This window comes from Rhinolophus hipposideros (assembly GCF_964194185.1).
Source record: "Rhinolophus hipposideros genome assembly, chromosome: 10".
Lineage (NCBI taxonomy): Eukaryota > Metazoa > Chordata > Mammalia > Chiroptera > Rhinolophidae > Rhinolophus > Rhinolophus hipposideros.
Genome location: NC_138056.1, coordinates 39,691,673 through 39,717,535, shown reverse-complemented (window position 1 = coordinate 39,717,535; position 25,863 = coordinate 39,691,673). Strand labels below are relative to the sequence as shown.

Here is a 25,863-nt window from a genome sequence, read left to right as displayed (position 1 = left end):
GAGAGTTTTGTCAATAGTAAAATGTGCTTTAATAGAGTAGTCAGACTTGCTAGAGGAGTTCAGAAGAGCGAGCCGCACATAAAACATTAAATGGGTCAGGTTATTGAGGGCCTCTTGGGCAAAGGAGTTTGGACATTGTGTTGCTGGTTCTGGGGAACCATGGCAGAGAAATGACACAGTTGAGAGATCCGGTACCAAGTTTTCTTGAGCTTTAAAAAGAGAGGAGGCATCATGTTGGGGGTTTATCCAGAAAAGGAGAGGAAATAGAGGACATGGATTTCCAGTCCTGGGCCATCCCTGGATGCCTTGGTGGGGTGAGGTGAGAGCAGGTACACTTCTGCTCCAGCGTTCCTCAAGCCTGGGTCTCTCAAGGCAAGATCTGCACAGACGGGCTTCGGGACAGCTGCCTCTCTCCTCATCCTGTGCAGGAGGAGGTCTTCAGCCGTTTTATATATAGTAAACATTACCCTAAAGTCAGGGAGATTAACACTATGGGAGAGTTCAAGGCTTTCAACAGACTTGGGTCCAAAATCTGTCTTGTCCATGTTCTGTGTGACTTGGATCAAATTCCTTACCTTCTTCAAGCCCCAGTTTAATTTCCCATAAATGTCATTAATGCCTGCTTACCAGGATTGCTGAGAGGATTAAATAAGGTCAGCTCATAATGTACTTATCACTGTGCCAGGCACGTAGTACCGTGTTTCCCCAAAAATAAGACCTAACCGGAAAATAAGCCCTAGCGTGATTTTTCAGGAGGAAATCCTCCAAACATTAAGCCCTAATGTGTCTTTCGGAGCAAAACTTAATACACGACCCAGTCTTATTTTCGGGGAAACCCGGTAGGTGCTCAGGAAATGCTTTCTATCCAATGGTGTACAGTGAACAAAAAGCAGCCAGTGTGCCCACACTTCAGAATTCAGAGCTTATAGTCTCTCAACCCATGGGTGGGAGGGGAACCTTGACGGCCATGTTTTTATGAGGACAAGAACTGATGGGAAAGGATGGGGTTCAAGAGGGAATGACTGGTAGGAATTGTTAGCCACGTAAGGTATAATTTAGTTCAGATACAGGAGAACTTACCAGCAGTTGCCCCCAAGTTTATTCTTGCTCTGACATGAGAAAATTCCAGGAGTCCTTTGGAAAGTAATTTGGATTTGCCCAGAAAGCTGCAGCGTCAGCTTTCAGGATATATTCTACCACCCACGGAAGAATGTATATTGGTTACCAATTTATAACAATGACATTGAGCACCACTTTCTCATCAGGCTGATTTGGGCACCAGGAAGACTTGTGAGGGCCCCAGGCCTGTTGGGCTGCCTTCTAGGCCAGGAGCCCCTCTCTGTCCCATTGGTAGGGTTCTCATTTAACCCCTTGTCCTTGGAAATATCCCAGTGTACAGAAACACTGGCAGGATTCTGGAACTGAGATTCAAACATTCAGAGTGGTCATTGTCAAAAGCACCTCCAATACCTGTGACAAGAGAGCAGGGAGAATCTATTATGTGCTGGAACCAGATAGACTAGGAACCTTGAAACTATAAGGAGAGGCCAGGCTTCCTCCAATGCCTGTTTCCAGGCATTAGGTTCTTTAAGCCCCAGCTGATTGGCTTCCTTACAAACCGACCATGGTCTCCAGCCCCAGCTGTGTCCCAAACTTCAGCATTGCTCAGCTGTTCTCAACGTGTCCTGTGTCAGCATCTTCCTGCAGTTCCCACCATGGCTGTTCCAAACCTCCACCACAGCCTCCTCGTTCTTAGCAGATGCTCTCCTTCCTATACTCTGGGGACGAGAAGAACTGGGGGACACTCCCCCTCAAACCCCTTCTTCTTCCTCCTGCATTCACCTCCATCCATGTACCCATTCCTTCCTGTCAACCCAAGGTCAGAGGCAGAGCTGGCTACCTCCTCTCCAACTCTAGTCCCTCTTGGATTCCTTTTCTCCTTTTCACCTGCCCCATCGCTTCGTCTTTCTGCTCCTTATCGTGCAATACCTCTCCAGTCCTTTGTTGTCTCTACTTCAAAGTATTTATTCTAGAAAGAAGAGATGTAGACTTTGTCTATACTATCCACTCATGCCTCCTTCTATTGCTGTCTGATTTCTCCCCACCACTGAGCTAAAGAGATTTTCACCAAAATCTCCTGAATCTTCCTAACTCCCAAGTGACTTATCTCCTGTAGTCTTCATATTCCTTAATCTCTTTGTGAGAATTGATATTCTTGGTTCTTCCTCTCTTGGCTTTCAGGACTGTTCTGCCACTACCCTGCTCCCCAACTACCATGCCCTGCCCCATTCTGTTTACCTGTGTTTCCTCCATTACTGGGGGTGTTCCATATCCCTTGGGCCTAGCATAGCACCTATCTCATTGTAGATGTTCAATACATGTTACATGAGTGAAGCCCATAAAATGCAGAGACCCACAGAAAGTTTGAAACTTTGTGCTCTGAAGAAAAATATTTGGAGGCATAGCCATTTGTGCTGAAAGGTAGGGAACAAAATAGAGAAACAAGGTGCCACTCATTGGAGGAGTTTAGAATAGTGGGTAGGAGTCAAGAACCATAAGCCCAGCTTTGTGGAGATAACTCCCCCACTCACACACCCCTCCCTACCTTCTCCTTACCCTGATGGCTAAGAGCTTAGGCCACGTCCCACACAGAATGAGCCAAGTGATAGCTGACTTTACTTGTGGCCATTTATTTTCTCTCTCTCTGTTTACTCCTCTTCCCATCTTTATCTTATCAAAACCACCACCCAACTCAGGAAGGACACAGGAAAGAGATAGCCTCTATCCTTATAGCATTATCTAGAGCTAGACAACTAGAGCACAGTCTTAGAATCAGACAGATCTGGGTCCACATTCTAGTTGGCTACTGTGTCATCTTGAGCAAGTCACTTAGCCTCATTGAACCTCAATTTCTCATCTGTAAAATGAAAATAATTATCCCAAAGGGTCACTATAAGGGTGAAATGAGAAAACAGAATGTTTGGCACACAATTCGCTCTCCATAATGACCATTATTGGTTTGCTGCTATACTCAGAGCTCACTGAGCAGTAACTATATAATGTTCTGTATACAAGAGGTGCTCAGACATTGCTACTGACAGTCACCTCATTTCCCCCTCCTTTCTAACAGGTATTCGTCAGTTGCAGCTCATCCTATTCAAGGTGGCGCTGATATTGGGAGTTGAAATCCATGTGAATGTGGAGTTTGTGAAGGTTCTAGAGCCTCCTGAAGATCAAGAAAATCAGAGTACAGTATAATTTTCCTTTTCTGTCTAGAAATCAGTTATTGCAAAATGGAAATCACGTTTGCAGCTCTCAGAGGATGTTTCTGTAAGAGTTATTCTTATTGGGGGCATAATTCCATCAAAAGATATTTTACCTTTTTTGACCATTACTGTCACTTTAGGTTTGCTCTTCAGCTCCCAGGGGATTTATTAGTAAGCTATTAAACCTGTAATTTGATTACCCTGCCACTAGGAGGTGGTATTTTGACAAATGAAGTCTAATCAGGAAGTAGGATAGAAGGCATAGATTTGGTTCATGTGAATGAAATTCATTCACGTGTTCTTCAAGCTATGCATGTACACACATAGATATGTGGATACACTTGTACCTATATGCTGCGTTTAAAATCCAGTAAAGAAAGTGTAGTTTCTAGACCAAATGTGAAATAAATGTTCAAAATATTATTTGGTGTATAACATATGAAAACTTTTTGAATTATAATTTGCAAACCACAAAATTCACCCATGTGGTTATGTCTTATTTAGTAATTTTTGTTCCTTTTTTAAAGTACGTTTTTGTAAATTCTGATCCTTATATACCCCATGGTCAGAGTGTGTTTATGGTGCCTCTGCGTCTCGCTTATCGAAATCTTCTCCTGCCTGGGCAGGGCTTTCAGTTTTGAGCCAGTTTAGTGCCACAGACTTTGGTAGCTTCACACTGATTACAGCTCTGATTTCTCCTGTCATCTGCCCAGAATATTGAGAATTTAGGGAAGGCATTAGTTGGCTTTTGCAGCAGGGCATCCATTATTTAACTTCCAGAGACCTGTGTGCTCTTACCTTTCCCAGACCTCTCGTGGATGTGAAATCCTAATTATGAGTAATCAGCAAGGTTTCACCTAAAAATGGTTTCACAGAATGTATGCTGCACAACAGAACATTTTGAGCAGAATGAAATAAGAATTCAAACTGGTTTCGTTACACATCCTTTGGAGTCTGTTTAGCAATGGGAGGGCACTGAGGAACATCAGGGAATTTGAAGAGAACATGGTGGAATCTATTGAGAAAAATAAGGCTCAAGTGAGACTGGTTTGAGAACCACTGAGAATAGACTCTCCACCTTTGTAGAAACCAGTAAAACCAGGCATGGAGTTGGTGCTGCTGGTTTACCTTGTTCTGCATTGAACTGAAACTAAAGCCAGAAGGACTCCAGATTCGAATGTGAATCTGGACCACTCCGAGTCTTTTATCTGGATTCTTGGTCTGGGGTGCCAATACCTTATGGCATTGCCTATTTCTCCGGGTAACACAGAGGGGGGGTATAGTCACTCTTTCTTCCCACCTGTCTCTGCAACTCACCTCATTTTTCTGTCCTGATAGAAATTGGCTGGCGGGCGGAATTCCTCCCTGCAGACCACTCTCTGTCAGAGTTTGAGTTTGATGTCATCATTGGTGCCGATGGCCGCAGGAACACACTGGAAGGTGATGACTCTTTTTCTTAGGGCTGAGGGTGAGGAAAAGGGAATGGGAGGGGGTGTGTCTGGAACGGGGTGGAGAAGAGAGGGCAAGATGACAGGTGCCAGAGCTGGTTGAAGGTCTCGATAGAAGGACAGACAGCCCTCTGATGCCTAAGGCTGAGGATTTAGAGAGCAGTCATTTAATTCTCTCTGAACTTCAGTTTTCCCTGCTGTAAAATGTGCAACACAGAATGCTCTTAGAGCATTGTTGTAAGGGTTGGAAAAAGACTCATGTGAAAAACGCTTTATAAAGTGCCATGGAAATTAAAAGGAAAAAAACCCAACATACATTTATTGAACACCTGCCACTGTACAAGCCATGGTACTAAGAACTTTCACACTTGATCTAACTAAGAGAAGCACTTTTTATGCTATTAATGAAATCGGTTTACAGTCAACTATAATACTCCAGAAGGAGGAACCCATGTCTTTTCATAACTTTTAAGCACCTTCACTGCTGGGAAGTTTTGCCCAAACTGTCAAAGTGCAAAAACCATGCTTCTCTAGGTTCTCAGTTTGAAAGCATAACAATGTTTTCTTGGGGGTAGAATCTAGTTAGGTTGAGAGAGGAGCCCAGTTGCCAGGACATGCCTTCAATCACCTCCACCCCAGCCCCAAGATTAACTGATACATAGGTTGTACTAATTTGCACTAACTGTACTAATTTGAGACCATGGATTATGCATAAAGTAGGCCCACATGTCATTGCTTCGACTAGGGACAGGTCTGCTTTTCAAGCTTGCCCTGCTCAAGGGCCGCAGACTGCAGATGTCTGACTGGGAAGGCACCTTCTCTGAGGTGCCCCAAAATGGGGCTGATCTTAGAGAATTCAGGATGTGAGGTGGGCCAGCCAAGCCCCCTCCCACTTGTTATGCAACCAGTGCTTTTCCTCTCATCACTTCCATACCTACTCCCTGGCCCCTGCAATCAACAATCTATACCTAACAAAGGACTTTTAAGCTGCCAATCTGAATGTTGCGCTGTTAGTTTATGGGGCCGTTTTGATGGCTTCAGGAAACTGTAAGTCTGCATATTTGAAACTCCAGAACCCATGCTCAGCTCGAGTATGTTTGGCTTTTCATGAACATGAAAAGAAGGGTGAGAAGAAGGAGAGCCATTTCAGCATCTCAGGACCAAAACTGTAGACTAGAGCAGGGTTTCTCAATTGGCACTATTGACATTTGGGGCCACATAATTCTTTGTCTTGAGGACTGTCCCCAAGACATTGTAGGATGCTTGGTGGCATCCCTAATCTCTACCCACTAGACACCAGTAGCAACCCCAGTTGTGGCAACCAGAAATGTCTCCACATTTTGCTAAAAGCCCTTCCTTGGAGGCAAATCACCCCCCCCCCCCCGTTAAAAAATAGCAGAGAATAATGGGCATTTCTTTCTTTCTTTCTTTTTTGGTTTCAGGTGTACAAAACAATGTACTAGTTAGCCATTTCACCCCTCATAAAGTGATAACCCTCCTCCCCCAATCTACTACCCCTCTGGCATCATATATAATTGTTACAATTCCATTGACTATTCCCTATGTTGTACTCCATATCCTGTGACTATACATGTATATGTTAAATTATAGCTGACATACAATATTATTTAGCTTCAGGTGTCGCATGCAGTGGTCAGGCAAATAATGGGCATTCCTGACCATTTTACTAAGGTCTCATGAAGAACAACTTAAAGGAGTGGGTATTGAATAGAAACCCAAGATTTTTAGTCAAAGGCATTTTTGACAGAGGAATTTGGGAATCAGCATGAGGCTTGATTATGTGGTGAGGGAATGTGAGAGGAATTCCCAAAGGTGTCAGAAGACAAAGGTTAAGGCTAGTGAGTCTGCTAGTATGATGAGCACCTTGAGTTAAGTAAAAAGCAGTGTCTGGGTCAGAGGGAAAATTCAAGATGCTGAAAAGAATTAGAAGATGGTGCACTGAAATGTGACCACCTGCTATTTATTTTCTGTGTGACCACCTGCAAGATTATGATTTGTAATAAAGAATATATATTGGCTCTTCATCCCTTTGTGGGACAGAGTTCCCAAAACCTTTGGAATTTCCTGATAAGAGCAATGGGAGCCTCTTGTTGCAATATTTGGTTTCTGGCTCTTAGCTCCTGAAATCTCTGCAGCGCCATAAAGGTGAAAAGGGTGTCTTGTTATTCATACAAGCCCCTGTCCACCACACCTGAGTTTATGTTAATAAGGTGATTTTGGAAATCCCCTAAAGATGAGGCGGGGACTGGTTGCCAGGGGAGCCAACCACGTGGTTAGAGGCTTGTTCAGTCCCGCCCCCGACCTCCTGGAGGGGGAGTGAGGGTGGAGTAACATAGCAAATGGCCAAGGATTTGATCAGTCATGCCTAAGTCATGATGCCTCCATTAACACCCAAAAGGAAGATGGTTTAGAGAGCTTCTGTGTTGGTAAACAAGTAGATATTTAGGGAAAGTGGTGTGCTCCAAGGGGGCGTGGGAGCTCAGAGTCCTTTCCCCATCCCTTGCCTTATGCATCTCTTCATCTGACTGTTCCTGAGTTATCTAGGAAGTAAAAGGCTTCTCTAAGTCGTGAGCTCTAGCAAATTAATCGAATCCAAGCAGAGGGTCCTTGGAAACTCCCATCCATACCTGCTTGGTCAGAAACATGGGCTTGCAATTGGCATCTGAATGGGGGGCAGTCTTGTGGTACTGAGTCCTTCACCACTAGAACCGATGTTTTCTCTGGGGAGACTGTGTCAGAGTTGAGATGAATTATAGAACTCCCAGCTAGTGTCCTAGAATTGCTGGTTGGTGTGTGTGTATGGGGAGTGGGGGGTGGAACCCACATTGTAATTGGGTACATAGTTCTTACCACCATTAAAAAGCAATTTTAATGTAAACCCGAGGAATCACTGTACTAAATTAATTGCAAGTTAGAATGCCATCTATTCATCATACATTTACTGAGTGTGTACTAAGTCCCAGCCACTGTGGACGTGAGATAGAAAGAAAATTTGTTCATATTCCTGTTCCACAAGAATTCAATCTTAAAATCCTACTTTTCAAAGGAAAAAAGCGTGAAAAGTGCTAATAAAGTAGTTTAATTATCTAAGTTGCAAGTGCACGTGGGTCTTTCATGAATGTACCTAGCCACAATGCCTAACACAGCTTTAACAGGGTGACCCTCTGATTGCCTGTTGGAGAACATTGCTTAGCCTTTAGTTTGTCAAAATCTAACCATGATAATTGGTCCTGTAGATTTAAGAAACGCGACAAGTCCCACAGACGTAGAAAGACCTCTGGTGATGTTTCTTCCTCGCGTGCAAACCTCGGTGTTTCTGCCTGCCCCTGTTCTCTAGACACTCAGAATTCTGGTTTTATTAGCGTCTGAGAAGAGCTTTCTCAGTAATCTTTTTCAGTTTGCACACCAAATCCAGAAGAAAGACCCACGTCTTCCCTTTTCCTCGTGCAGGGTTCAGAAGAAAAGAATTCCGTGGGAAGTTGGCTATTGCAATCACTGCCAACTTCATAAACAGAAACAGCACAGCTGAGGCCAAGGTGGAAGAGATTAGTGGCGTGGCTTTCATCTTCAATCAGAAATTTTTCCAGGACCTTAAGGAAGAAACAGGTGAGACCATCACCTCTCTCCAAACCAGGCCATTGTCTGCGCTTCCTCAAGTGATCCAAGGAGCAGCTGGCTTTTCTAGCTCTTGGGACTGGGAGACTCAGTCTGGTGAAGTGGAAGCAGAGATTTCCCCGTAGGATAATAATGGGCAGGATTCCTTTGAGGACAAGAGGACTTCTTGAGGGCAAGTTCTCCATATTGGACATGAATATAGATACACATTTATTTGTTCAGGAGAGTTACTGAATGCTCATTGTGTGCTCGTACTCAATGGCATGGGATATAAAGTCGTAGCAGACACGGTCCCCACCGAGTGGCTCTCTGTCCGGGGAGGGACACCCACATTAACCATGTTAATGTACGCTTGTTGGTGTACGGCCAGAGGTCAGCATGAGACTCAGGGAGCACTGTGAGTGGTCCCTGGAAAAGCGTAGGTGCTTTTGTGCCGTGCGCTGGCTGCCCTTCCTCCTGAGGGTGTCCAGCGAGTACTGGGGAGCATGACCCTCACCCAGGGGCATCAGTTGCCCCCAGGCATGGGCTTTGAGGAAAGAAAGTATCTGTTTATTTATTCAGCAAATATGTATTGAATGCCTACTGAGTGCCAAATGCTGTTCAAGGATGTGAGATAGAACAGTGGCCAAACCAAAAACCACCCACTCTTAGAGCTTATATCCTAGGAGGGGAGAAGACCGTCAATAAACAAATAACTAGCATGCCGAGTGGTCTGTAAGGATGGTGGGGGGAAATGAAGCAGGGTGAGAAGATAGTGAGGGATGAAACACCTGCTCCCAATTAAGTAAATTCCAGATTTTTTTTAACCTGATTTAAAAATTCATATTTCTCCTGGAAAAGGCAATGTAACAACAGTGTTAAATCTTTACACTAAAAATAGATCATCCACACCCAGAACCACCTCGCTCATGAATAGTCCTCGTTTGCATGTACTCCCTTTAGGTAATTTTCCACCTGCATCCTTTCTTTTTACATGGATCTAGTAGCTCTCATCGTAGTGCAATTGTAATGCAGGGTCTCTGGTCCTGCTCTCGGCGGGTGGAGACAGAATATGGTGAAGCTGAAAAGGAGCACCCACGGAGCCATAGATAGGGGAGTCTTACCACTATATTCTCGATGGTGGCAGGGCGAGACACAAAAGCAAACATCTGCCAGGACCCCATCGAGGGGTCTTCCTGCACCCCCCTCTCGCTGGCCATCGGATGAGACACAGGAAGTAGGATCAACACGATCCGCAATCCACAATCTGCTTGCTAACCACACTTACCGCAATCCGCGCTTGCTAGCTCAGCCGCGGCAGTGATATCAGTGGCTAATGGCTCACTGGTTACAGCTGACGGCCAACTAGCCACAGCTGATGGCCATCTACTACCACAGCCAGCACCTTTCCACGTGAGGTTGAAAGCCTGGAAACCGCTCTCCTGGCTCTGTCCCCACAGCGGTACTCCTTGCTCTTCTGCTTCTCTCATTTAGTATCACATTTTAAATACTATCCATATTGCAACCTAGCTCTCCTGATGGTTGGTTTGGGCACAGCAGCTCATTAAGTGACTGTATTGTCACTGCTTAAGCATTTAAACCATGGGGTGGCAAACCAGCTGGCCGCATGTTTTTGTATTGCCTTCAAGCTAAGAATGGTTTTAATATTTTTGAATGGCGAAGAAAAATCAAAAGAATATTTTGTGACAAAGTTGAATGTCATATGAAATTCAAGTTTCAATGTCCATAAATAAAGGTTTAGAGGAACACAGCACGCCCACTTGTTTACACTGTTGTGGGTGGCTGCTCCCCCACGAGTAGTTGTTCACAGACTGGATGTGCCACAAAGCCCAAAATATTTACTATCTGGCCCTTTACAGAAAAACATTTGCTGGCCTCTGACTTAGACCTTTCAGTTATTTACTGTTACAGCTAAAACTGCTTCTGTTGCATTATTTTGATAAGATAGTTTTCTAGGAATGGGATTCGTTATTGAGCCAGACGCGGCCTCTCACTGGCCACAGTGGCGTGTGCCCATTGCATGACCCTCTGAATTTCACCACAGTTGCATTATCTTATTTAAATAAAAAAAGAGGTATTTCCTTCCGGCATATTATGTCCCTTTGTATGATTTAATAATTCTCCAACACTCCCTTCCCCTCAAAAACCAAGAAAATACTTAAACAGATCACCCAACATAAATTATGATAGGACATTGAGTGTGTTTTTCCAAATGTTTCAATGAGCTTCCTTTAAACTTTGCTGTGCTCGTCACCTCTGGCCATTGTTTTACACCAGTGCCCATCACACAGTGACTCGGATGAATTTCCTCTGCTTCTCTGCAGGAAGGGGGTGCCTCTACACTGATGGCTGTTTCCTATTTAATGGTAATAAAGGGGTTCCTATGGTTACCCCGTACGCCTCTGTGTTGACTCTGATAAGCGGCCAGCCATCTATTCCTTTCTCTCTCTTCAAAGAAGCTAAGCCAGCGATTCTCAAACTTGAGCATGAATCAGGCTCACCTGTAGGGCTTGTTAAACCATGAGTTGCTGGTCCCTACCCACAGAGTTTCAGTAGGTCTGGGTTGGGCCCTGAGCATTTGCATTTCCTATAAATTCTCAGGTGGTGCTGATACTGCTAGCCAGGGACCCCACTTTGAGAACCACTGAGCTGAGCACCTCATAGCATTGTTTTAAATACAGAAAGCCAATCAGTAAAGTTTCTGCAATTGGAAAGTGCAAAAAGATACAGTCCAGCCCTCTCACCTGAGGTGCTTCTCCCAGGGCATTTAGTTTTTCACACACAGCAAGGAAATGGTTAGAAACATCACTTTGCATAGTCTTTGGAGAATTCACTCAGCTCTTTGCATCTCTGGCCGTATAGAGGGTTGGTGGGTGGGGACTTGCAATCAGATAGTCCAGGGTTCAAATCCTGGCCCCATCGTTGCGTGGCTGCTGTGCCCCGGGTAGCCCTTGCTCAGCTCTAACTTGGAAATACTGGTCCACGGCCGCTAAGTATTGTTTCATTTGAAAAGAAATAGTGCCTAAATCATATTATAAAACATAAATGTATCAAACCAACATGTCCTACACCTTAAACTTACACAACGTTATATGCCAATTACATCTCAATTTAAAGGAAAAGCGATAGTGTCCGGTGGGGCTGTGGAAGCCAGCCATGCTGACTTGGGTAAATCCTGGTACTCGGGTTTCCCTTTTCCAGCCTTGTCTGTCTCCAGCACTTGTCCCACATGCTGTTCTGCAGGGAGATAAGGAGGCACAGCAGGGCTCCTGACCCCCTGGGTGCTGAGGAAGCCATGCTGACCGTGTCCATGAACGCTTCTCTTTTCAGGAATTGATCTTGAGAACATTGTTTACTACAAGGACTGCACCCACTATTTTGTCATGACCGCCAAGAAGCAGAGCCTGCTGGACAAAGGGGTCATCATCCATGTACGTATCCCTTTGGCGAGGATGTCCTGTCTTTCCCTTTGTGACCTGGGCTTGGCGGCATCAGCACGTGTAGGAATAGGCATCATCCTGCCAGAAACTGAACAAGGGGGCAGCAGGGAAGGAACCACTGCCCACCACTCTCCTTCTCCTTGGTGCTGCATGAGTGTTGGCTGAAGGAGCCCACACCAGTACACACAGGCATGTTTCCGCAGAGCTGTGGGGAGGGGTGCTGAGCCCCTTACCCAGGTATTACTCCCACGAGATCAGCTGAGTCTTTTCCGTCCCCATGTCTCATTCAGCCCTGCCTGCTTTTCTGGGAGATCAAACGTCATTTGGAGGCAGATGGGGGCTCCTTGTCTTAGTGGGACACAGAGACACTTTCACTTGTGAAATTCACACTGTGGCCTCCTTGTCATGGTATGGGGGAGAAGCTCTCTTATTGCAGCTAAAAATACTTCAAAATACTTGGCTCTACCATGTATTAACTCAGGACAGGGACAGAGCTGACCTTTCTGAACCTCAGTCTTTTCATCTGCAGAATACGAGTAACAGTTTCTGTCTGAAAGGGTTGTTTGGAACAGTTGTTTAAAAACATATTCAGAGTCCATAGCTCTGTTCCTGGCATGTAGTGGTTTATAGATTTCCCTTTATAACTTCTCTGCCTGGTTTGGACACCTGCTTTTTTGTCCTACTAGCTTCCCGGCCTCTGCATTTTCCAGCTTAAACAGAGAGCAGGGTTGGCAGGAAGGACCGTGCAGTGGTGGGCCCTGGGCTGGAAGCTTCTCTGGTCAGGTGTTCGACCTTTCCAGAGCCCCTGTTCCTGCCATGGCTATGGCCTTAAGATAAGGACCAGGCCGTCCGGGGTTAGCCTGCTCTCTGGGTGTGGGCCTACAGCCCAGGCAGCACGGCGACCATTCATTGCTGCTTGTCAGAGAAGAATGTGCCTGTCTTCTCGCCGGCTTGTGCTGGTAGCCTGCCAGGTGGCATTAGTAACCCAGCCCTCCCCTGGGCCTTCTCCGCGTTGGTCAGGTCTTTGTTGAGAGCCTGAGTCGCTGGACATGTGAATGAAGCTGAGCACAGCCAGCAGATGTGTGAGCAATCGGCTCAACATCTGATGCCCCATTGCTGACCCGGTCTGGGGGAGACAAGCTGGTGTTCCCTCTTCCCTCTGCCTCCCAGGTGACCCTCCTGAAGTTGCTCCTCTGCCATGTTGCCTGTGTCACAAAGGGAAGGACCATTTGGGGTCCAGGGGTATAAGTGCAGTGGGCATCTTTGCAGAGGCTGGGGAGGCTTTTGTCAGCCCTCCCCTGGGGCATCAGGCAAAGTGTGATTTGGGTTTCCTGTTTCACCGGCTGAGTGCTCCAGTCATCTGGAATGCTAAGGTTTCCTCGGTCGTCCCAAGGCATTTGTCCAGGTCACGACATGTTGCTCTTGGGGACTTGATTGCTTGGCAGTTGTCACAGCCCCTCCATACCTGTCTCAGGTTCTCTGCATGGCACCGGCGGGTGAGAATGACTCACTCCGGTCCCATCCATCCTAACTATGGAGCAGCTAGCAGCAGATCCCAGTCCCAAGCTTCCTCACCAAGGCTTCCTTCTCCCGCAGAGACACTGGTGGCGCCTTCTGAGCTGGTGCTGAGAAGCCTCTAGGTATAAGACAGGAACTCTTGTCTAGAAATTGGAGGCCAGAGGCCACACATGGGAAAACACATGGGACATGGGAGAACTGGGTACCCAGTTGGTTCAAGAGCTCCGGCCTGAGTCTGTAGATGTCTAGCCAGGCTCTCTGTCATTCGCTTAAGTTGGGAGCTGACCCTTCGTCCCTGAGCCACTTAAACTAACATTCTTGTCTTGCTCCCAGAGGAATGGCAAGTCCTCTCTCTTTTCCTCTCCCTGTATGGGTCAGAATCTCCCTAGAGGCACACAGAAGGTGCTGAGCCAATGTTTGTTCTTGTGACTTGACGGACCTGCTTCCTCGTCTATTCCTGCTCATCTCTGGGCTTCTTTCTATGGTTACTGAAGGGAGAGGACAGTTTCTCCACAAGAGACTGTGCAGCTGGGCTCCCAGCTGTGCCCATCTTGCTTTCCCCACAAGGAGGGTGGCCCACGTACATGCAGACTAGGATTCCTGGACACAGCAGGCTTGATCTCATCATGGTGGAAGCTTGGCTGCCAGGTGTGTGAGGTGGACACACGTCACAGGTGGTGCCCTGAGACTGAGTCCACCCTCATTTGAAGCACTGGACAGGCACTGCCTGATTTTTGCTTCTGGTCTACGGCCTCTTTCCAGCCCAACACTTGGGATGACTATTCTTCCTATTGTATCACCCAACTTTGCTCATTTTTTGCTGCCTCCCTCTATTGGCCCACCTCTCTATCTAGTATCCAGCCTCTTCAGCACCCTAGGTCTGTGGAAAATGGGACCCAAAATTCATTCCTCTGCCTTTATCTGAATTTAGAACTGCTTCCCTAGGCCTACTCACATTACTTATATCTCCATTCCCACTTTTTTTCTCTCTTGTCTACTTCTGCCATCCACCCACTTGCCTGGGACCTCCTGCCCTACAAAGCCCCATGGTTTCTCCAAGCAGCCCCGGGCCAGGGGGGCTGCCATCCCGGTATGGTGTGCAGGTCTGTCTGCTCCCTTTGCCAGGTCCCTGCACGCCTATTTGGGGCATCGGCACCAGGCATTACCTTTCTTGTACAGTGTCCACATACACCTGTCACCTGGTCCTCCTTGGGTGCTTGAAGCATGTTTGAAAATGGGGATTTCTGAGACCTATCCATTCACTCTTTCCCATCTCATCTCCGCACTTCAAGGGGGGGAAAGTGATCATGTGACTGTAGGAAGAGGTATGAGAAAGAAAAGCCAGTAACAGGAGCTCCAGCCTGCACACCATGACCTTACAAAATCTCTTGGGCCGATGCTGGGTGCAATTTGGGTGACGTGGTTGGGGTTTGGAAATATCAGAATTCCCAGAACAAGGTATTTGAAATCATCGTGATTGGGAAAATTGACCCAGCAGGTCACTCTGCAGCTGAGGCTAAGCCATCTAAGCCCTTCGTAAATGCTCTTGCTGGCACCTTGGGTGGGCCCAGGTGCCAGCTTCACCATAAGCTGTGTTTCGTGCCACCTTACTATTGGTGACAGGAGTTCCATTCATAGAGCACTTCCCACATGCCAGGCGTCAGCCCAGGCATTTAGTAAGAGTGTCAGTTTGTCCTTCCAGGGCTCTGTGAAGGAGATTTTCTTATTCCTATTTTATAAGTAAGAAAAATGGAAACACAGAAGAGTTCCATAACTTTTCCAAATTTATGCACTCATTAAACAGCAGAAGGGAATTCGACCTGTTGCTCTTGACGACCCGAGGCCTGTGTTGATCTTACATCTTATACACACTGGTCCCTGTCTTTCCCTCGCCTCCCTCCCAGGGATGGGCACTTTCTGGGTCAGCTTTTGGGAAAGACAGTCTTTTAGTTTCTTTAGCTGCACGATGGACAGGGTTGACCTTGGGAGACAGGCTTCCTGCAGTTCACTGGCAGTGTCCCTCTGGGATGGGTACCCTAATCCTCTAGAACAGAGAACATTGTGAGAGCTAAGCAGGCCCTGAGTAGCGCCCCGTCTGCCAAGAAAAGGGGAACTGATTCTGGAGAGAAAGTTTGCGTTCTACCAAGTACCCATTTCTCTTCTGGTCATTTTGGATCACTCCACACAGCATATCTGGACCACATTAGCCTCGCTCAGTCCATTATACAGCTAATCACTCTTTTACTCGCTCTTCTGTCATTGATTTTTACTGACATTATCATGAGAACCAGCCATAGAAAATATGCTTCCACAGTTGCTGCAAGACCATTTTTTAGTACATTGTTCATTACAACACAGTGTTCTCTGTTGAAATCCCTACGTGAGACCGTTCTTTTAGAATTTAGTGCCAGGAAAAAATTGCCTTCCCTTGGGAATTTCTATGCTTCCTTCTTTCTGATAAGAGAGCCTTGTAATATATCACATTTCCCTTTTGCCCCGGGTGCCAGGAAGCTCAAAGCCAAGTTTGATGCTTAATCACAACTCTGTTAATCCTCACAGACGGCTGATTTGGTTCCTCTTTATTCCCTTGGCCCTGATTTCCTATTTCTGTGTTGATGAGCCTCACTGTACACGCCCACTCCGAGTCCATCTGTGAAGAAGTGGGTATGAATGCAATGAATTCAGGCTGCCGCACTGTATTCCTGTTCTCTCTCCCCTACCCCCAGGACTACATCGACACAGAGAGGCTGCTGTGTGCAGAGAATGTGAACCAGGACAACCTGCTTTCTTACGCCCGGGAAGCAGCAGACTTTGCCACCAATTACCAGCTGCCCTCTTTAGACTTTGCCATGAACCATTATGGGCAGCCTGATGTGGCTATGTTCGACTTCACCTCCATGTACGCCTCAGAGAACGCAGCCCTGGTGCGTGAGCGTCAGTCACACCAGCTGCTCGTGGCCCTGGTGGGCGACAGCTTGCTTGAGGTACTGCCTACATTTGGTGCCCCTCCACCCTATGAGGAGACAGGCTGCTTTCCTGCATTTATACTTCGGCTGGCGGCATCTGCTGTCATGCAGCTGGGGGAAGGACAGGCCCTCAGCCAGTTGGCAGGACTCTGGCAAGCCCATCCTGGCCTGGGAGCCTGCCCTTTCACTAAACTCAGAGGAGAGCCAGTTCTGCCTGCGTTATCGGCGAGAGAGCTTTCTCTCCCACTGTGGGGTTGTTCTGGGCGGACCTCTGTGTTGAAGTACAAAATTAGGCGGCCCGCGTCTGGACTTCACGGCCCTTTTTCTCAGAGCATGAGTACCCTCAGCTAGGCCAAGACTGCTTCCTCATGTGGCTGGATCTTTGTGGCTTTTCACAATAGACATTGTATAAGATACAAGAAAGGCACGTGGGCCCAAAGTCCAGTTTCTCTCCATTGCCTCCCTGCTCAAACTTCTTCCCAGAAAATTGGCACATGCTAGGACCCTTAGGTTAAATACATGCTTTCAGAGGGGATACATTTTTATCTTTAATGTAAGCACTAACCAAAAAATGTTTATGTATTTATCCCAAGTTAAGCCTCAAATTCCAAACCACACTTTGGGTGCACATGGGACAGTTAAGTTAGAACTGTGCTTGGTGAAAGAGTCCTTGTGTGTGGGCTCTATGTAACCTAAGCTCCTTGGTTAAGCACTCAGAACCCCAGCCCCGCACCCCACTTCTCAGTGTTACCCCTCAGGACTCTGCTCCCATGACCTCTGCTGTACCCCCACCAGAGGGCCTATTCTTCCATCAGCCTCCATCATTTCCAGCCACCCCGCCTTTGCCCACTATTTTTGTTTTGCTCACTCCTCCTGAAACACACAAGATCAGAATACTGTCCATTCTTTAAAATCAGCATAAATGCGGATCTTTTATGAAGCAGTCCCAATTTCCATCTCCTTCCCTAAGGATTGGAATTTGCCTCTGCCTTTTGTGAGCCCCAAAGCAGTTTTGCTGTTCCTGTGTGACAGCACCCTTTACGCCACAGATATTTGTATTTATGGCGAATCCAGGCGGGCTACCCTGTCACCTCTCTCTCCCCCCAGGCCTCGCATGAGCCTGGCAGTCAGCAAGTGCTGGACAGAATGGGAGAGCATGCAAGGAGTCCTTAGAATCCATAGGAATTTTGCATGGTTTTTTTTTGCAGCCCTTTTGGCCCATGGGTACAGGCTGTGCCCGTGGCTTCCTCGCCGCCTTTGACACAGCATGGATGGTAAAGAGCTGGGACCTGGGGGCTCCTCCCCTGGAGCTGCTGGCTGAAAGGTGAGCATCGGTAGCAGGGCTCCCGGCTGGGGACAGGGCCAGGTTAAAGCACAGGTAGGAGAGGGAGTGAGGCTGGCATTAGGCGGCTCCTGGATGAACCTGGAGCCTGTATCCTCTCAGCAGCCTTGCCATATGTGGCTTGATTTGATCTTTGGGGTCCCCAAGGAAACTTTCTCTACCATAGTCTACCTCCTTCAGTGACTTTCTCAGAGAGCCAGGACCTAGTACTAGATGCTGAGAGAAATCTTCCTCTGGGCTGGCCCGGAAGGTGGGGTTCCCTGCACTGCTCAGTCACAGGAACCAGAAGAGGTTTAGGGGTTGAGTGTCCTGCCCTGTAGGGAGCTGGAATCTCTGACCTCCCGGGGCCTCTCCCCGTGCTGAGATCCTGGGCTCCCTCCCAGGCCCCTGCTGTTGCCACGTGTCTGTGACAGCTGGTGGACTGGGAGAAGTCAGGGCTGTTGGCTGGGGACAGGCTTTTGCTGGTCTTGGGTGTGGAGACCTGTGGTCATGGGGGGCAGGCCACAGGAGGCAGCGTGGCTGAGTGGCAGTTAGAGCAAAACCACAGGTCGCTGTGCTGCCAGCTCTGCCAGGGGAAGGAGGCCAGCATCGCTGTCTCCTGGACTCCCTCGTGCCTCCTCTCGGCCCCTTTGAACATCCCCTACTTTGCAGATCTCAAAAGCCACAAGGGCCAGGCATTGCACAGAAGGGTTATACAAACACATCTAAGAAGCCCTTGAGAGCCGGGAAGGGGAGTGGGGGGTGGTGGGGAATAAAGGCCTGAGGCTTCGAGAGCGGTCGATGACCCTGGACTCTGCCTCCCTCCAGAGAAAGTCTTTATCGGCTGTTACCTCAAACAACCCCAGAGAACATCAACAAGAACTTTGAGCAGTACACGTTGGACCCAGGGACGCGGTACCCAAACCTCAACTCCAACTGTGTCCGGCCCCATCAGGTAGTCCTTCCCTGGGGCTCTGTCTGGGTCACCCTGCACCGAGCAGTGGGAAGGAGGGGTCACCTAAAATCTTGGCTCATCCCTGGGACCAAGGCCACCAATGCCTCTTGACTCAAAGGTGGGGCCAGTTCCTCTCTCTAGGAGAGCCATGAGAGTAACACAGAGTCAGCTTCTCTCTAGCCCACAGGGGAGAAATAGAAAACATGTAAGTCCATGTACATAAGTCCACATATGTACATATGTGTGTCACCGTGCATGTGTATTGGTAAGCATACCTCTCTCAAATAATCTACTTGGCTGAATATCAGGTCTTTTCCATCCGTGGTCCTAGAGTCCATTTTTTTCCTCCCATTGACTCAGAGCCATACATCCCCCAAACGTTTTAGTCAATAGCACAAAGAAGGGTATGAATTTTAAAAATTAGCCAACGACATATATTTACACTTGAGTTCTTCCACATTTGGGTGGATAATTGAGGTCATGTCTCAGGTGGCCTGGGTTCCCTTGCCGAAGGTCCAGTGGTAGGAGTAAAGAGTGGGTCAGGCTCAGAGGCCCTGAGACTAGAATTTAGGGGAGCACTGGTGGTCAGCTGTGTGGTCTCTCTTGCTTGTAGGTGAAGCATTTGTACATCACTAAGGAGCTGCACCAATCCCCTCTCGAGAGGCTGGGCTCAATGAGGAGATCTGTCGGCCTCTCTAGGCGGGGTAAGCGACCTTCTTGGGACCCCGGCGAGGCCACTGGGAGGGCTTTTTGGGTAGGAGGCCTGCTGGGTGGCCATGGGGGCATAAGTCCTAAAGCCCGCCTGGCTCTGCTCCGATGACCTATGTGACCTTAGCCAGGCTCCTCTCCTCTGTATGTGAGTTTCCTCTTGTAAAACCAGAGCATTGACACCCTACAGTATAATCCTCATAAAGGAGTCAGTATGTGCCAAGCGCTTAGCACGTTGATGTGAACTGTGGAATTACTTCGCTGGGACTTGCTTTTTCCCCCCTTCTGTTTCCAGTACGTGTAGCTTATCTCCCCACTAGCTAACAAGCTCCATGTGTTCCACTCTTTCCCTGATCTTCCAGGGCCTGGCACAGTATAGGACACAAGGCCGGTACCCAGACAGAAAGGATAATTACATGAATAACTCCTCAGCAACCATTAGGCTTTGCTCAGGTCACCATCCTGCTTGAAGACCTCTCTGTCTTCCATCGCCTGCCCACACCTGTGTCCTCCCTGCTGTTGGGCAAACTCGGCCTTACCAGCCATTCCTCCCTTTCCTCCCTCCCCACCCACTGCTGCCAGCCGTCATCAACCATCTTACACAAACACGGCAGGTTTTTCTCGAGTCTTTGCCATGGCAGTCCTGTCTGTTTTCCTGGAATGCCTTCTTCTGCCTGATGAATTGCTAGACATTTTTCAAGAAGCAGCGTAAGCGTCCCTCCTTTGTGACTCCCTTTGGCGAGTTCCCCTGCCCGGGCAGACGCAGAGCAGACCTGCTCACACGCTCCCCCAGCACCCTGCTTCTCTGCCATTGCAACACTGTGTCGTCATCACCCACTTCCGCGTCTGTCCCCCCCCTGGATGAGACGTTGGCAGAGTCCGTGTCATCCTCGCTTCTGTATTCCTAGCCTCTAATGGGGGACTGGCCAGAGTGGGTCTAGGGACTCGTTGCTGCAAGAGAGCACGCTTTCTATCCCAGCATCCTGACCTCCCACCGTGCTCTTGACAGGGCCCCTGGGCTTGGTGCTGTTTCTCCTGGTCCCCAGCCATGATGGCAGTCAGAGGAGGACCACAGGTGTGCTGTTGAGATTTCCTCAGAGCACTTTACCACCATCTGTCTCCCCTTACTGCAGAGTCAGACATCCGGCCCAGCAAGCTGTTAACCTGGTGCCAGCAGCAGACTGAGGGCTACCAGCATGTCAACATCACCGACCTGACCACATCCTGGCGGAGTGGCCTGGCCCTGTGTGCCATTATCCACCACTTCCGGCCTGAGCTGATGTGAGTCTCGGGCCCAGGGTGGACCTGCCAAGCCCCTCACGGCCCAAGGGGACCATGGAGACAAGGGAAACCAGGGCTGTTCTACTAGATGCAGAATCTTCAGAACTTGGTTCAGAATTTTTCGTTCCTTTTTGCATATTTTCAATTTGAGTCTTTTTAATTTATTTTTTTATTTTTTTGTCTGTTTGCACTGGTTACTCTGTCTGCAACTTGTGTGATCTGTATTCCTAATATGTGAGGAGCAAAAGTGACTCTGGCTCAGTGATTACACTTGTCCCCCTTGCCTACTCATCATCACACTTGGGAAATCTGAGCATTTGCACCTTGGAGATACACTGTCAAGAGAGGAAGTCCGAGCAAGACTTAATTCTGGGGCCACTGTGAGGCTTTACAGCAGGGGTGTCCAAACTGCGGCCCGCGATCCATTGTTAATAGGCCTGCAGCAAAGTCCAAAAATATATTTAGTTTACTTAAATAAACCAGGTGAGGCAATACGTACTTCACCCCAAGTGAGTGGCCCGGCTGTTTGTGTTTTTCACCGCATATGGCCCTTGGGGAAAACCGTTGAAAAAAGTTTGGACACCCCTGGTTTACAGCCAAAAGAATTAGATTTGAGACCAAGATCAAGTAGCTCTGTATCACTGGGCACACCACTTATCTTCACTGAGTTTGTTTCATTTATACCTTGAAAATAATGTCAGATTTATTAGGCAGATTGTATTATGTTTGTGGAAATACCTTGTGATATTGAAAGCACAATACATCTATTGATGTATTTAAACCAATGTGTGTAGTGGAACCTCACACCCAGGAGCAAATTCATCCAAAGGGAACCTACCAGAGGGTTACCAATTGGTAACTTTAGGAAGTAAGGTGCCTTGAGAAGGCAGTGGGACTCGCACTTGTTGTTTTATAACTTGATTTTTTTTTTTTTTACCAGAAGCCCATGTTAGTTTTGTAATTAAAAGGAAAAGAACATAAAGGAACTATTTTAAAGTAGCTCACACATTTTCCAAAGTGGTATAAATAATTTTCTGATTCTTTTCAAGCCAGGCGGCGATGACATTGTCATGGCCCAAATCTGATTTTGTCGCATCCTGAGTGAGAAGGACAGGCCTTGCATTTTCTCTTGGCTGCACCTCCCTGGGGAGTGGGGTGGGGGAGGTAATTGGGGGAAGGGATTGCGGTCACTGCTCCTTGCCCTCCCTCCACCTCTGCCTCCTCTCTCTGAATTTCACCTGGTTTTGATTCTCTAGCAACTTTGACTCTTTGAATGAAGACGATATTGTAGAGAACAACCAGCTGGCATTTGACGTGGCCGAGCGTGAGTTTGGCATCCCCCCAGTGACCACAGGCAAAGAGATGGCATCAGCTCAGGAGCCCGATAAGCTCAGCATGGTCATGTACCTCTCCAAGTTCTACGAGCTCTTCCGGGGCACCCCCCTGAGGCCTGTGGGTAAGCATCTGCTTTGGGACCAGGCTTTGCTCGGCCCTTGAGCCAGCTCTGCCCTATGCCGTGTCTGGCTGCTCGTCACACTGATGTCCTCTGTTCTGGGACTGACCCGTACTTTCCCTTTGACTTTGAGACTAAATAGAGGTGGACTCCACCCGCTCAGACCAGTGTGTGTGAGTATGTCTGGCAGGTGCCATGTGACCCCTGCCCCCTGGGAGGTCACTGCAGGTCACTGCATCAGCCCCCTGCACGGGCCATTTACACCTTTAGTGGGGCGATTATTTTGGAGGGACCTTCTAGCAATTTTACCTCCTGAATCCTGGGGTAGCTGTAGCAGGATCCAAATCTCAATTATACTTTTGCTTCTGACAGATTCTTGGGGCAAAAACTATGGAGAAAATGCTGACCTCGGCATGGCCAAATCATCCCTTTCTCATAACTATCTGAATCTGACATTTCCAAGGAAGAGGACTCCACGAGTAAGTCTCGGCCTGATTTTTGTTTCTCATTGCACATGGATGGGTCAAGGAGATTGGAGAATGTCATGTTCCCTTAGTCTGTTTGGGCTGATAAATTACGTAAAGTGCTCACCGAAGACGTGAGTAAAATTCAGTTTAGTAACTGTGTTTTGGAAATTCCCCCTGGCACTGTGTGGCTGCTTCATTGACTTAAAGTGGTTATAGGAAGGTCACGGCTGTGCAGCTCTGCCCTCCAAGGGGGGAGGAGGCGATGATCTCTCGTTTGGGCTTATTCAGATCTGGAACACAATGGCCATATAGTGGTAGAGGCACATGGTCATGCTACATCTACACATTCTATTTCATTATTTTCTTTCTATTCATTCATTCAACAAACGTTTATTGGGCCCTACTGTATGCCAACATTAGGGCTGAATTTTTTGTTTGTTTTTGACGAGGGGAGAAAACAGACAGAGATGAATAATCTATGGTTCTTGCCTTTGAAGAGCTCAGGGCCTACTAAAGAGGTTTCCAAACTTTCCTGACGTAGGGCACCCTTAGTGTCTTAATGATTTTTTCACCGTGCCCCTAAATCAACAGAAATACCCAGAAGTTCCATTTCTTAAGTCCAAATAACTCAGTAGGGGTATTTTGCAAGGTGTATGACAGACTTCATCATGTTTCCCTAGACAAGTGAAAATATCCTGTGGCTCCTCTGTGAGTTAACAGTGGTGCCTTGGGGTGCCTTGGTACACAGTTTGGGAACTATGGGCCTAATGAGAAATTAGTTTTATCTAACTGATGGCATCTCTGTGGAAGGGATAGTACAAGTTATCTTGCTTATCGTGCTCATTTTATAGATTTAAAAAAGGAGGCCTGGAGATGTTGGGTTGCAAGTACTGGCACAGAGCTTGCCCTCCCTTCCCAGAGTGGCAGGACAGCCCTCCCCTCGCTTGGCAGAGGGCTGCAGGCCTTTACATGTCTCAGTCTCCCTAGGTTGCTGACAGTCTTTTAAACTCTGGCCAGTCGTGCCATGTTCTGTCAGCCCTTCCACCCAGTATGGGGCTGGGCCATGTGTCCTTTCTTTCTGTCAGCTGTGTGAGCAGTGGTCACTTTTTCCATTGAGGTCTGCACTCCCTGGAATGTTGCAAGCAGTTGTGCTAACTTCAGGAGTGGGAAAGGATCCTTAATGCTCTGCCACGCCCTGTCTGTAGCAAGTAATGGGCGAGCCAGGCTAGGGCTGGGAAGGAAGGTGTACAGGTCTGCCAGGGTTTTCAGCTGAGTAGCTAAAAGGCTGAGCTGCCCCCAGCCACTCTGGCCCCCTCTGCTCCCCGAGCTGCCCCATTCAGAAGCTCTGTAAGGACCTCATCACCCACCACAGGTCCCACTGAGCAAAAGCTGTCTTCTAGAGACTAGCCATAGACTTATTCCACCCTAGCCCAGGCATGTTTCCTCTGAAGCTGAGGACCCCGCTTTGGGCTGCCCCATCCCAAGCAAGCCTGTGCAGCCTTTCTAGAAGCTCTCTGAGCTAAGCATTTACCGCCTTTCTCCATTCACCTGGTTTCTCCCCACACACAGCCCACAGCTGGGAACAGAAGGAGGCACTGGAGAGGATTGTTTAAACCTTCCACTCGCCACACCTCTGTTTACAGAATGACCGAATTGAAACAGCCTGGCCAGCAGTTCTGGCTCAGGAGGTGGGAATGGTCAAAGGTCAGCCTTCAGCAAGGCCAGCCAGGCCCTCAGGGCTGCTGGGGCCTGTTCCCATGCTTCACTGTCCTTTGGCTCTGCTAGAAAATGCAGGGGAGCAGGTGGGCTCTGCCTGGCCAGCGCCGGCCAATTTTTAACCTTGTCCTGTCTCCTCCACTGTATGCCCGTGGGCTGTCCATCATCAGAGGGGTGAAGAGCCACAGATCTGCTCCTTCCACAGCCCCATTTAATGCCCCAAATTTGCCCTCCTCTTCAGATAGGTAGAGAGATTAGGTCATTCAAGTTAGGTGCTTGGCATGGCCATTATTTGTCCTTCTCTTTCTCCTAAAACCAGTTGAATACTTCCTCTAGCTGGGATGAGAGTTAGTAAGGCCACGGGTCACTGAAATTCCCCATCATATTGTCCTCCACTCAGAGCCAGTGCAGTGATCGGCCACACACCAAGTACCTTCTCGCCATCCACCATCTGTCTTCTTGTGTCTGGCTATGTTTTGGTTTGGGGAACTTATTTGCAATGCTCTTTGGTCTTGACATTTCTCGCAAGCAAAGACTACCTAGTCCAATCATTTTCCATAGGGCAGGCTGTCTGCAGAGGAGACTATGAAAACTGCACACACACACACAGTTACACCCAGAAGATACCAGTGCAATTAGCTACCCCTATGGACTAGGGATGCGGGCCAGGCCACGCTTGCATGATTCTCCACCACAGTGCACGCACAGTGTCTATCCATGTAGGTGCTTCTGTAGTTGGCCTCGCACGGATCTCCTGCCCCTTCACTAACTTCCGGAGGGGCATCATGATATGGGCATTGAGCAGCCCACATTTGTGCACAGTGTGGCATCTTAGTTTGAAGAGGGTTCATTGTTTCTCTTCTGAGCCAATCTTCAAAAACTTTCTCTCTCCGAGTTTTCACTGTTGGTGTTAAATTTTTCTCTCATCCCTAATCTTGATAATATCAAAATCCCAGCAACACTGATCGACATTAGGCAAAATAATACTTTTTCCCAGTTTGACTTATTTATTTCACCTAGCATAAGACCCTCCAGGTCCATCCATGTTGTCACATATGATCTCAGTTATATGTGGAATCTAAAAGAGCAACAACAACAAACCTGAACAAACAAAACAAAACAGAAATGGACTCGGATACAGAGAACACACTGAGGGGAGGGGGGTTGGGGAGCTGGGTGAAAAAGGTGAAGGGATTAAGAAATACAAATGGGTAGTTACAAAATAGTCATGGGGCTGTAAAGTACAGCACAGAGAACAGAGTAAATAGTTTTAGTCAACTGTGTATAGTGCCAGGTGGCTACCTGAATAATCGGGGGGAATCACTGCATAAATTATAAAAATGTCTAACCCCTATGCTGTCCACCTGAAACTAATATAAAATAATATTGAATGTCAACTGTAACTGAAAAAGAAATAAATAATTTTAAAAAATAGTTTTTAAAAAAAAAAAAGACTTCTTCCTCTACCAAGGACTTTGTTCACACTTAGAAAGTAACTCCCACCCATCCTCCAAGAGGGTTGTTCCTCTGGTGAGTGGTAACCATTGGGGTTTGATTGATTAGCTCTGAAGACCAGGTGGCCCATGCCTGGGAAAGGAAGAGCTTGGGATTATACTTTCCTCATAAGAAGCCCTTAGTCTGCTTCTGCAGATCTGCCTCTGATCCTGGTCAGCGTCTAAAAGCCTCGT

General features: G+C 47.7%; 1 protein-coding gene across 4 annotated transcripts in view; it reads left to right on the top strand.

The window, feature by feature from the left end:
• MICAL2 (microtubule associated monooxygenase, calponin and LIM domain containing 2) overlaps window positions 1–25,863 on the top strand; it is a 207,279-nt gene that overhangs the window by 86,212 nt on the left and 95,204 nt on the right. For all 4 annotated transcript variants that reach the window (XM_081063541.1, XM_081063540.1, XM_081063538.1 and 1 more), the window contains 11 exons: window positions 3,131–3,247; window positions 4,605–4,706; window positions 8,186–8,341; window positions 11,681–11,781; window positions 16,035–16,292; window positions 17,483–17,598; window positions 18,424–18,550; window positions 19,164–19,254; window positions 20,392–20,539; window positions 21,796–21,995; window positions 22,365–22,471. In XM_081063541.1, the coding sequence (XP_080919667.1) occupies window positions 3,131–3,247; window positions 4,605–4,706; window positions 8,186–8,341; window positions 11,681–11,781; window positions 16,035–16,292; window positions 17,483–17,598; window positions 18,424–18,550; window positions 19,164–19,254; window positions 20,392–20,539; window positions 21,796–21,995; window positions 22,365–22,471 (1,523 nt within the window). The remainder of the gene's footprint in view (window positions 1–3,130; window positions 3,248–4,604; window positions 4,707–8,185; window positions 8,342–11,680; window positions 11,782–16,034; window positions 16,293–17,482; window positions 17,599–18,423; window positions 18,551–19,163; window positions 19,255–20,391; window positions 20,540–21,795; window positions 21,996–22,364; window positions 22,472–25,863) is intronic.